The sequence below is a fragment of the Coenobita brevimanus genome, chromosome 105, assembly GCF_032717465.1.
Source record: "Coenobita brevimanus isolate Jiangsu-jjx chromosome 105, ASM3271746v2, whole genome shotgun sequence".
NCBI classification, from domain to species: Eukaryota; Metazoa; Arthropoda; class Malacostraca; order Decapoda; family Coenobitidae; genus Coenobita; species Coenobita brevimanus.
The window spans coordinates 8702264-8716125 of NC_137058.1; the positions used below are offsets into that span (position 1 = coordinate 8702264).

Consider the following 13862-nt stretch of genomic DNA (forward strand, 5'->3'; position numbering starts at 1 on the left):
TAACTAATATCGTAACCTTCGCCATAAATTTCCAGTTATTCTTTTCCCGATGGCAGTTTTTTCCACTTTCATGTAGTAGGACTGTAGGTGATAAGGGAGAAATTCCTATGGCACTAAAAGTTTGTAAGAAGGAATGAGGTTAAAAATATGAGAAAGAATAGATAAACAGTACTACAAAAGGAAAGGAGGGAACGGGTAGCGAGAGAAGGAGAAAGCAGGGGGGAGGATGTGTGAGGTTGCCAGCCTACTTGAGAGAGACTGCAATATATGCGCAAATTTAGACCAAATTTATTCAGAACGTCAAATAGCGGCGCCAATTAAGGTGTAACACCCATTATTAGACAAATGCATATTGAAAGAAAACAGGTAATTAAATAGATTAATGAAAGGAATATTTGTTGACAATTATGGTTATTTAAAGAGAAAGTTAAACTGCCTTATGACAAAAAAAAAAATGTAGGGCGTAGGAGAAAGTGATAAAAAGGGGGACTTCAAGCACGAGTGATAATAGGAATACGGAAATAGCTGAAGAAAAAAGTTATGAAAAAATTGGTTCGGGTCCGAAAGACCGTCCAATATCTTTATTTATTGCCTAATATCCAAAGGATAATAATAATGAGTAGGATACCCAAATACGGTGGTGAATAATAGACAGTGTTTTTATTTAGTAGATAAAATGCAATATATGCAGCAGATATTATAATACTTAATTTTTTGTAATTTCTTTTCATCTAATCACACTCACCTGTCTTACCCTCCAGCAGACTCTCGTCTCCGCTACCCAACCATTCGTCTCCCCCTCCCACCAGCCAGACTGTGCTGCTTCTTCACCCTCCCACACTACCCCCTATATAACTCCGCCCACATTTCTCCCCTCCTCACCCTCCCACATCCCCCTCCCTCCACCTGCAACTGTTACCAGAACCACTGAGACCCAAACCAAGTCGCTGGTGGATGGGGTGTAGCCGTTTCATCTGTCCGGAGCTGTACAGATTGAACAACCATGAAGACATGACACATCCCTGTTTCAACCCAACTTTCAAAGAGAAAGATTCACTTAGTTCACCATCCACACGCACTGCAGCCTTCGCACCATCGTACATACTCTTCACAGCATTCAACAACTTCCCATCTACTCCATATATTCTTAACACTTTCCACAATCCTTGTCTATCCACCCTGTCAAATGCTTTCTCCAAATCCATGAAAGCCACATATAACTTCTTTCCCTTCTCTAGAAACTTTTCCACTAAAGATCTAAGAATGAATATCTGATCTACACAACCTCTTCCCTTCCTAAAGCCTCCCTGTTCTTCTCCAACTAATTTCTCTGTTCTTTCTCTAACTCTGTCAATAAGTATCCTACCATACACTTTTCCTATTATACTAAGAAGACAAATGCCCCTATGTTTACCACACACTCCTTTTTCCCCTTTTCCCTTGTACAAGGGAATAATTATACCTGACTTCCAATCCTCCGGGACTCTACCTTCCTCCCAGGCCAATCTGCACATCTTCCACATCCATTCTACTACTATCTCTCCCTCATACTTCAGCATTTCACCACACACTCCATCAATTCCTGGGGCTTTCCCCAATTTAACTTTCTTCATTGCTTCCACAACTTCTGTCCTACTGATTTCTTCCTGTCTTCTCACCTTCCTCCTTCTCCCAGTCATTCCCCAGCCACTTATACTCGCATTACTTCCATCCTCTATGTTCAACAATTCCTTAAACTGTTCTCTCCATCTGCTCACTTTTTCTCCCTTCTCCTATAGTAATCTACCATTTTTATCTTTCACTCCCCTGCTAACTTCACTTCCACCCTGTCTTACTCTTTTCACCTCTTTCCAGAACATTTTCTTACAGTCCCTCCACTTTACACTCAAATTCCTTCCAAATTCCTCATCCACTCTCTTCTTACTCTCTCTTACTAATCTTTTCACCTCTCTCTTTCTTTCTACATATAACTCTCTCTTCCGCCTCTCAACTTCTTCCACGCCCCTATTTCTCATCCATTCATTGTATGCTTTCTTCTTTTGTGCCACAGCCTGTCTCACCTCTTCAGTTCACCACGCTGTTCCTTGCACCTCCCTCCGTCTTCTCTTCCTTCCACACACATCACATGCTGCACATATTTCTTCTGTAAATATCCTACACACACCTTCCACGTCTCCCATCTGCTCCAATTCATATTTGCCCAATCGTTCCTCCACTTCTCTCTTATACTCTGCCTTTTTCTCATCCTCTTGTAACCTTTCCACTCTTATTATTATTAAATTATTAAATTTCAGATAATAATACAAGGACTTTCAGTACAAAGACTGGTGTTAATGATAAATAACAGGCAGGCCTTAAAACATAAGAGATTGGCTACAATGTCCAATAAACCGAATAGAATGTATGCAAGGCGAAGCTGTGAAGGACTGACATGTGGGTCGCGAGTCTATGATCATAAATCCTAGAATAATGCAAAGTTAAGAGATAATTCCTATTGGTTATGACCTTTCTAAGTAATATTTTAGTAATAGCAATGGTACATGTCCTTACAATATCTCACAGTTTGACAATGAAGTAAAAATACTCCACGACTAGTACAGTCATGGTAACCAGCAAAGAATTGGTTTAGGACCGAGTTGGGAATGACTCAGCACTCTGAAAGTCTCTCATTCAAGGTGCTAAACACTGGCAGTAAAATCGAAAAAGCCATTTTCACAAAGAAGAATATTTAACTTGATAATGTATATCGATAACAGAAAAGATTTAGGAATTATAATTACAAATTATCTAAAACCAGGCAAGCATTGTACGGAGGTTGTTAAGATAGCCATGAAATTTGTCGAATTAACAGGTAGAGCATTCGAATACAAATAAGAAAATAGAATCCTCATCTTGTATAAGTTCCTAGTACGCCCACTCTTAGGGGGTTGTGTCTAGTTCTATCACCTTAAAACAATTAAGACAGAGAGAGAGAGAGTGCAGCGAAAGGTGACAGAAATTATCTACTGGCGACTGAGAACTAAACAACACGAGAAACGTTAGAAGAGCTGAATCTGTTTACTATAACTAAGCACAGATTACGAAGGGATTTGTTTTAAGTATACAAAGGCTTCAGAGGATATGATAATACGGCTGGCGAAAAGTACTTCACTGTAGATCGCTTGAATGGCCATAAAATGTTGGCAAACGATTCTAGTCACAAGTGATTTTTTTTTTTTTTATCCCTGGTCAGTTGCTCTGTAAATGGCCTTATTCGCCGCTGTGTGAAGTACGACTTTTACGTATGAAGAGGTCACCGCATACAGCACTTCTAACTAGGGTGTAATAGTAGTAGTAGCAGTGGTAATCCCGTGCTCATCCGAATAAGCTGAACGTGACCTCAGCAGACTGCGAACTGAAGTTACCCCTCTGCAGTCTACCATCTTCCTTTGACCGGACAGAGGAGGATTAAGGGACGTTTGTTATCACGAAGCGAAGCCATTCAGTCATATCGGAGCCACTACCTGAAGGCTTCCCTCTCCAAGACGAAGCTGAAGTCTTCTAAGCATATTATTAAATGTGAGATCGTGAAAGGGAAGGTAAACCTCCCTTTCTTAAACATAATTATTGCAACAGTTGACTAAAAATGAAGCTGGACTTTTGTTCTTCGTCATTAATTGAAGTGGAATGCGTTACAAACATTGTTTCAGTCACAGGCGCTATATTATTGTCAGTGAAACAATAAATGTTACTTACACCTTCGTTCGCCCAGTGTTTATAATGTTTCCCAAAGCCTTTACTTCTTTCTCACTGACTCCCTACCTCTTCTATGGTTAAGTAAATCGTGTAGCAACAGCAACATAAAACGTTACCTACTTCCTCGGGAAGGAATGAGAAAATGAAGACTGAGATTTAACAGGAGGTTGTGTATGTGTGACGTGGAGGGGAGGAGGGGAAGGAGAGCAGAAGATGAGGTGATGGGATGGGATAAAGAGGCATATGAATGAGGGTGGTGTAAGCTGGAGGGAGGGTAGCCTGTTAGTGGAGAACAGGGTGATAGGGAGGTGACTTGATTGTGGTAACTACCTTCCAGGGCTAAGGCGTCTGGCTGTAGATTGATAGAATAACAAATTGACGTGCTCGTGATGAAGTGTAGTGAGACTACTGAAATGCCAGTACCTGAGTGAAGACATAGTGGCTGATGTGAATGTCACCGTCCACTAGATTTCCCTCACCGTCGTCCCAGAACAGCATCCCTGTGGCCGTACCGTTGCTGTCTAGGGCCACTGTCAGGCCCAGTGGGTTGGTGCGGCTGAGGTGGGGAAAAAATAGTAATGTAATGGGCTTCTACAGTAAAAAAAAAAAAAAAAAAAAATCGTGTTATGGGCTTCGGCATTTAGTTGTCATGATATAGGGTTCCGCATTAATCAAAAGGCTTGCAATGGGTCTTTGCATTAGAAAATAATCTTGTTATGGGTTGCACCACTAAAAAAAAAAAATGTGTTGCTATGGGCTTCCGCAATATAAATAAAGTTTTACAATGGGCCTCTTCAATAAGAAAAAAAAAAAAATGGACAGAGTAAAAAAAAAAAAATGACTTTCAACTGGCATTTGCTGTTGAAAATGTACTTACCATTGATTTCGGCAAGTGAGGAGTTTGAAAAAAGAAGAAGAAATAGTTCTCGAATGGTATTCCGTCAGTTACAATTTGTATTTGTCGGATATATCGGAGTTAAAAATTGGTATGACACGTTTTTGTGATGTAGGCGGTTGGTAAAGTAAAAAAAAAAACAGTTTCGGAGATATGAAAAGTTATTGTACTAGGTTCTTGTGATTAAAATAATGTTATAATGGGTTTCAGGCAGTTTAGTAGCAGCAGCAGTGGTAGTACTGCCCCAGGCTCATCTGAAAGTGAACCACACACAACACAAAGCCAGCCAGAAGACACGGTGTGTGTACTGGGCAGTCCCCAGGCCCTGTCTTCTCCCTTACTATTTTCAATTCAGCCCACACCCCACTGACCGGGCTAATGTATGGCCCGGCCTGCACTACAGGTGCAGGAGATCTTTAAACGAACGAACGTGAACCCAGCGGACTGCATTTTGAAGATGTGCCCACGAAGGTAACCGTCCTCCTCGAGTGCGACAAGGGCTAAAGGGTTGTCTGTATAACTGGGCAGTGGATTAACTCGGTCATATCGGTGCCACTACGTGAAGGTGATCCTCTCCAGCGCCAGGCGGTTAAGATAATATCAGTGTGTATGTGTGACTGACCTCTGCTGAGTGTTGATGGCGGGGTATTGGAATGGCAGTACAGCACCACCCAGCAGGTACAGCGGCAGTGTCTCCAGGGGCGCCGATACAGTCGCCTGTGCTGGACCAGACACCACCAGGGCACCAGTCACCAGGTCGTACCACTCACCCTGCACCAGGTTTGGGATTTTACGGATCTTAACATACTGTACTCTCTAACAATTAAATTGCAAAGAAAAAGTACAGTACCAGCAACATAAGCCTGTCTCCGGTGATAATTTAATAACTCAGTTGCATGGATGAAGGTCGTAAACTAATATGACTTGCCCTTCAGGAACTCACTCATCCACCCACCCTTGGAGCTCCGATACCAGGATGTCTCAGCATCAGCAAGTACACACACACACACACACACACTGCTCCACTAGCACACGGGTCGGACGTGTATGTCTGAGCTCCGCTCTGAGGATACCTAAATTGTATCTGTTTATGGATCAAGCTCGCATCAGGCTAATTTAGGCGATGATCCAGCACAGTAAAAACAAGAAATAACAAAGAAGTGTAGCTTAAAGTTTGTAAACAACCATATCAGTGACAAAGAATGTGATGAATTTCCTTACGTCAGCTGGACAACATCAAGGCTAGCAGACGACAGAGTGATGCAGAAACTATAAGTAGAGATCTTTCCGTTAATATGGCTTCATATTTTGGAAAGATGCCTTTAGAAGGTGTTAAGAAACGAGACAAAGGTAAAAAACAGGATGATGACTTCTACCCAGACCTGGTTGAAAAGGAAACTTTGGATAAATTAGCTGAAAAAGTGAACAGATTAGAAAGATCTTTTCAAATGGATTTTGAAGTATTCAAGAATGAGCTACGCAGACAGAAGGAAAAAAATGAGGAATTAATACAAGAAATAAACACAAAAGCCACAACAATAGATGAACCGCCAGCTGAGGTAAAGTCACTTAGAACAAAGGCTAGTGAAATGGGATGTACAGTTGTTAACCATGAGAGAATTATGGATGATTTCAAAATGATACGGAGAAAATCTGGCAAGCAAGCAGCCTCATAGACCAAAGTAGTAACACCGAAGAGAAAATAAAACAGGTAAATGAAATGGTGAGAAATTATCAAGATGAGGTACAAACTGCGTATGCTGAAATGGTGAAAGAATTATTTATATACAAGGGTAGAAGAAAAAAGCATAAGAAAGGATGTGAAAGACATTATAAAGAATAACCCAAAACTAGTCAGGGAAACTGTAGAGATTAACAAATCCATAGTAATCAGTAGCATAGGTGAAGATGAAATAAAAAAATAACATAATCTCAAGGGACAAAAATGAGATGGAAAATATAATGAACTTACTGCAGCAAGTATCAGAGGATATCTATGAGAAAAATATAGCAGAACATAAAAGGCTTCGGATATATGAGAGAAGTAAGTCAAGGCCCATGAAAGTAACATTCCAGAGTGCAAACACTGTAGAGGAAATACTAAAAAATGCCAACAAACTCATGGAAAAAGAGGAATTAAAAAAGTATGGATAAAAAGATGCCTAACTCAAGAGGAATAGGGTACACTAAGAAGATGAGGGAGGAAGCAAAATAAAAAAACGAGGAAAGATCAGAGAAAGAAAAGAATAAAAATTTTTTAAGCAAAGTAACTGGATTGCATGTACGAAAATGGTACATAAACAGAAGGGAATAAAAAGGAGAAAGGTAGTAGACCCAAGTCATGACAAGTATGTAAACAAGGTGATTAAGTTGTATTCAAATGTAGATGGAATGATATCTAAATTATTAGAGATGAATGATTATACCAGAGAAAAGGAACCACATATTTACCAAACTGAAACAAAATTAACCCCAGGAATATCAAATGATACCATAAACTTAGAGGAATACAATGTATGGGGAAAAGACAGGAATGTAATAAAAGGAGGAGGAATCATTATATTAAAAAAGAAAAATCTACAAGTCAAAGAAATAGAACTAGATTAACCCTCACAAGTAGAACTGATTGCAGTAGAGATTACATCTGAAGCGGAATTTATAGGAGTCTTTACGAATTCTAGTTCATGGCCTAGCCCGCCAGGCGTCCCTAGTGTAGCTTCCGGACAGAAATTTGAAAATGTGGACAACTCGAAATATCCATATATATATTTCTACATATTTCTGACGAACGTATTTTTCTCATTTATTTTCTGTATAACATGTAATATATATGCAGTATTGTACAATACTGCATATATATTGTGCAAGTGCTTCTTTGTCCTTGCGTGCGTTGTTGAGCGCGTTCGTCTTGGATATATTCGGTACATACTTCATTCATTTTTCTTTAAATCCAGCTGCAGCATTCAGTGAATTCGTCCAAGTACTTCGTTGGAGTACATTCCATTACACTGTAGTCATTTCCTGATCATAGTAACACCGTATGTAGTATCTCGCACTTATACCGAAATATGTTTCCCGGCTCTGAATAATAACAAGGCCAGCCCAGCTGACTGACCCCGGGTGTCGTCTGCATGGAGAGAGATGTTGGGTTACCATTCCGCTCATTGCGCATGCGCTGAGTGCTCTTTTTAGCTTTTATGCTTAAGGTATCCGCATGTTATCTCAAGTATTGTGCCATTTATCAACAACATTTTATGAACTACATGTGTCAGGAAGATGGTTGGATGTCTTACTGACCTAGAGATAATTATAGGTCGATATATATATATATATATATATATATATATATATATATATATATATATATATATAGCTACGTATGTTACAGGCAGATTGTGAAATTGGTCATTTCGTGAATTAAGGTTAGTTAAGTTAATTTAGGTTAGGTTGATCTAAGGTAAGGTTAGCTTAGGTAAGGTTAGTTTAGTTTTGGTTAGGTTAAGTTAATTTAGGCTAAAGAGAAGGGAACGGTAGCTTCCAGCATGTCACTCCATGCATACGACACCGGCTGCAGGATTCACCCCGTGCAGTATGGAGCCAAATTCTTTTGAAAAATGGACTGATGCACAGCTTAAGCAATACTTAAGACAAAGATCAGTGCCTCATTCAGGACAGAGTAAAGGAAAACCAATACAGCTAATGAGAAACTCTTGAACATCCTGATATACTGGATCAAGTTGAGCCAACTGATGGCAAGAGTGTAGGTGAATCGAGATGGGCTGCTTGTGTTAGTGGGAAATTATTGGTATTCCCAGATCCCCATTTATTAACAAATTGAGATAACCCATCTTCTATCCAGTCAGTAAAATGTCTTGAGCATATTGCATGGAGTACCGTAGCCTTGTATCCTCCATTCCGATTACATTTCATACGCGACTTAGCCCTAGAATGATAATCGTGCGCCTGGCAGCGTGGCAGGTATCTGCATGAAGATGCCAGAGATTCCTCATTTCATATCTTGGCCAATATATATCAATATTCACAGACAGTGGCATGCGTTTATATTACCATTTACAATCTTGCCATAGTTTCTGGGTATATAATAAGTCACTTTAGTAACCACTGGCTGTTCTGGAATGTGTGATAGGGCCCTAAATTGCTATTTGTTAAATTTCCTTACAAATTTTGTAGTATTCGCACAAGGATGACATTCTTTTATCAATATTAGATACTGCATCTTTATATATACGTTGAATAATGAAAAGTACTTTCAAGTATAGTTTAAGCTAAGGAACAAGAAAAAAAAATCCGTAATTGATTACTCTTTACTGTCCCTTGTCCCCATTTTCTGGGAACGACACTATGAACACCTGGCGGGCTAGACCGTGAACTAGAATTCGTGAAGACTCTAACTGTGGCAAATTTATACATGCCACCCAGATCAAACACTTGGGAAAGAGGTGAATATGAAGACCTGGCAGAGTACAATTCAGAGTTTACGAGCATTTCTACATAGAATGAAGGAAAGATCTGAGAGAATTATATTAACTGGAGATCTCAATACAAATGTAAATTGGAATACTTTAGACGTAAGGAGCCATGAAAGCTGTTGGGACCAAAAGCTCCTAAATCTTGTTTAGTTTTTCCTAACACAACATATAGAGGAAAACACCAGAAAAAGAGGACTTGATGATCCATCAGTATTAGATCTTATATTTACTAGGCAAGAAAAAGATATTGACAGTATAATGTTTCACCCTCCATTTGGCAAAAGTCATCATGCAGTATTAAATTGCAACTTCAGGATTGCATATGACATAGTTAACAATAATGAGAGTTACAAAAAGAGCCTAAACTACAAAAAGGGAAAGTACCATGACCTAAAGAAGTTTTTCTTAGAAATAGATTGGGGAAAGGAGCTTAGAGGACAAGATTTATATGTTAAATATAGAAAATTCTGTGAACTTTATGAAATAGGAGTCAAAAATTACATCCCACAGCACAAAGAAGCAGAAATGAAAATAAAGAAATGGTTTAATACAGAATGTAAAAATCAAAAGAAAAAAGAGACTTGTTGTGGAATAGATACAGAAGACACAATAGTGAGAGGACATATAACAACTATAAACAGGGAAGACATGATTTTACAAGGATAAGGAGAGAAGCCCAAAGACAGTCTGAGGAAGACATTATAAATAAAAGTTGTGAACAACTTATGCTATTTTACAGCTACATCCGAAGCAAAACCAAAGTTAAAGATAAAATACAATCCATTACGGACGAGGGGATCATCTGTACGCAAGAGGAAGATATTTGTGGAGCACTAAATAAAAATTACCATGCAGTTTTTACAGAAGAAAATAATTTTGAGTGAGATGATATGGAACAAGCATGCGCACATATATTACCAGATATACAAATATCAGAAAAGAAATACAGAAGGAGTCAAGTAAATTAGATAAAGGAAAAGCAAATGGCCCTGACGAAATTTCATGTTGGGTGCTACATAAATATGCAAAAGAGTTAAGTAGACCAGTATATTTAATACTCAAGAAATCCTTGGGCCAAGGTAAACTACTTGATATTTGGAAGAAAGCAAACATTTTTCCCCTATTCAAGAAAGGTAATAGACAAAACCCATTCAACTACCGACCAGTATCACTAACCAGTGGTGTAAGATATCAGAAAAGCTGATAAGAAAAGTTTGGGTAAACCATCTAGAAGAATACAATATAACAGAAAGGCAGTTTGGTTTTAGAAAGGGAAAATCATGTGTTACTAACCTATTAAGTTACTATGACAGAGGTGCAGAAACATTACAGAAAAGAAAAGGATGGGTGGACAGTATCTATCTAGATTTCAAGAATGCATTTGACAGAGTACTGCACCAAAGACTTTTAGGGAAGCGGTACCATCAAGGAGGAGTCCAATGCAACCTGTACAGTTGGATGCAAGTTTTTCTCAGAAAAAGGGAAATGGGAACAGTATTAAGGGGAAATTACTTATCATGGAGGGAAGTGACTAGCAGACTTCCACAGGGCTCAGTGCTGGCACTAATTACGTTTTTAGTGTATATCAAGGACATAGACAGTAACAGTGGAAATGAAAGCTATCCAGATATGTTTGCTGATGAGGCAAAAATACAAAAGAGAATCACTAACACAGACTCTTGTAGACAGCTACAAGAAGAATTAAATAAACTTCAAGAACGGAGAGATAAATGGCAAATGGAATTCAATGTGGATAAGTGTCATGTAATTAAGTTTGGCAAAAGTGGAAAAAGACCAGATTGGGATTATAAGTTAGGATGTAAAACCCCACAAATATCAAAGAGAAGAACCTAAGTATGATTATCAATAACAGATTATCCCTGGCTGACCACATCAGTGAGAAGATACGGAACATGTATACACTGCATGCTAATATGAGAATAGCATTCACATACATAAATGATGACATGCTGAGAGAGATAATAACATCATTCATCAGACCAACCCTGGAGTATGCATCAGTAGTCTGGAATCTTCATCTCAAGAAACACATTGATAAGAATGAAGAAGTTCAAAAGGCCGCTACAAGATGGGTATCAAGCTTAAGGGATCTAAGCTACGAAGAAAGATTAGAAAAACTGAATCTGCCAACGCTGCAGGAGAGGAGGAAAAGAGGAGACATGATTATGCTATATAAATGCATCTCAGGGAAAAAGAAAATTAACATGAGTATATAACCTATGGGGAAGCACCAGCAAGAGGACACTGTAATAAACTGCATAATAGAGAGGTGATAAAGATATAAGGAAATTCAGTTTCCCTATCAGGGCAACTAATCAGTGGTATGCACTACCGACTGAAATAGTGTGTGCCAAAAAAATTAATAAATTTAAGGATATGCATGATAAAAGTGATTTAATACACGGGACAGTACGAGCTTGACTCATTCCTGTTAAGATATAAGTAGGTAAGAATTAGGTAATAACACACACACACACACACACACACACACACACACACACACACACACACACACACACGCACACACGCACGCACGCGCACACACACACACACACACACACACACACACACACACACACACACACACACACACACACACACACACACACACACACACACACACACACACACACACACACACACACACACACATACAGATCCAGGGAGGAGGGGAGGGCACAGCTGCATTTGTAGTTTAGATAACTCAACTACACACATCCCAACTAATAATTAACAAATAACTGAACAACACACCCATTGAACGACACCTCAACTGTTCACCAGGGACTATTAAGACACCGACACATATTTCATCAACAATCACCAGTAATTACTTACCACAGGGGCATTCCTTCACTAGTCATATCACGTACCGTACCTTGCCGCAAATAAGTGTTCACCAACATGTAATCAAATTCGAAATGACATCTTTAACTCAGTCACACACTCACCAAGGACACAACGAGTAGCAAGCTAGTTTGCTAATTAGAGAGGTTGACAGACTGACACAAAGACACAGAGACGGACAGATAAATAGATCGAGATATAGATGAGGATGTATAACTATGAGTAAATTACACAGCCCTTTCTTAAAGTCTCAACGATTCTCCTCCAGACATTAGATAGAACTATACACCTTTACCTGTCACTGCTTGGGCACTAACACCCACCATCCACACTACATACATATTTTGACTCTTCATCCAGAACCGGTGTGATAGCATTAGTGAGGTTGACCTGCTACTGGGTCTTAACGGAAGATCAGTTAAAAAATTTTAACGAAATTCAAATCCCAAAACTATTCACTGGCCGCGCCCTCAATAAGTCACACGTCCTTTCAGTCAGTAATCCACTCCTCATCCACTTGACCACCTCTTTGTCCGACTAAATATAGTGAGTTGCATACCTTCTAATGGTAGACACTTATAAGAAAAAATATGGCTATCAACCCCCTGGTGAGCGATCATATTTTAAAAATATGAGTTGGCCCAAAATTACCACATCTCCATCTTCTATGATAAATTAAAACAACGTATGAAAACCAGAATAAAGTGCTAGTGTCTGCCACTAGTGAACACTAGAATAAAGTGCTTTTGTCTGACATTGAGCTACGTGAAAAGTTCTAAAAGGACGAAAATCTACGTCAAATTAAGGTGAAAAGAGTACAGGACCAACTGGCCTCACCAGGGGGAAGTAGACTCCTTTTCCAAATACGGTCTGAATATGGAGACTCAAATACCTTCTTGTGCTAGACGCTCAGAAATACACGTATTATCAACACCCTGAATCAACGATCAAAGCGAGCTGATCTGGTCTGATAGTGATCCCTAAGCCTTTCACCTCCGTTGATGGCCAAGTGTTGTCAGATTGGACAGTCGATTTACGTAGCAACCAAGGAGGCTCATTTCTATCTTATAGTATAGGATCATCAAAAATAATATAACCATGACTTAGTGTGCCAGTTGTGGGAGTGGACCAGTTCCGTCTGCTATAAACAATGCGACTACAGGGAAGAACAAACCAGAGACTCATTTGTACCTCATAACTAAAGCACAACAAATTACATGTAGCCATGACTTGGTAGCCTTTTTTGTTTGTTTGTTTGTTTTTTGTGTGTGTTCGACTCTGGGCATAGGCTTCACAGCCTGCTATCAAGGCCCAGCAGTCCTCCTACATATCATACACCACTACATGTCACCACTTCGGCGCTAATACCCACCGTCCATATTGAATACATGCTAGGGCTGTCTCATACAGGACTGGTGTATTGGTATTAGCGGGGGTACTTTTACGACATGTCGGCGGGTCTTCTGGTAGATTGGTAAAGCCTGCTTTATATGAAATTCAAATCCTTAAACTGTTCCCTGCCCCAGCGGGGATTTGAACTTTGGTCCGGTAGAACTGCAGGCCACCTCTCTAGCCTATTCATGTTGTGCTACTGGTCCAGTTCCCTCATGTGAAAACAAACCAACTGTACTTTTTCAAGTTAACTTGGTCCAGTGTCTTCCCGTTGCAGCTTATTTCACGTAGCTGAGTGACAGAAAAATGACAATACTACGGCTCTACATCCTTTTCACAGCACTTCTTCGTGACTGATACCATATTCTAGTGTTAATCTATTGCTTTAACTGAGCATTCAAGATTGATGATGGCAACGTTAGGCCATGTTAGCTTAAAAATAATATGTAGCACCATCAGGGCAGGCCTGTGGGAAGTACACT

The 13862-nt window shown here is 39.5% G+C and overlaps 1 protein-coding gene across 1 annotated transcript in view; it reads right to left on the minus strand.

The window, feature by feature from the left end:
- The window catches only part of LOC145416224 (sucrase-isomaltase, intestinal-like), a 93810-nt gene that overhangs the window by 11850 nt on the left and 68098 nt on the right, over positions 1-13862 (minus strand). Inside the window, exons 16-17 of the mRNA XM_080285234.1 lie at positions 5253-5401; positions 4159-4291 (exon numbers count right to left, since the gene is read on the minus strand). Of these exons, the coding sequence (XP_080141360.1) occupies positions 4159-4291; positions 5253-5401 (282 nt within the window). The remainder of the gene's footprint in view (positions 1-4158; positions 4292-5252; positions 5402-13862) is intronic.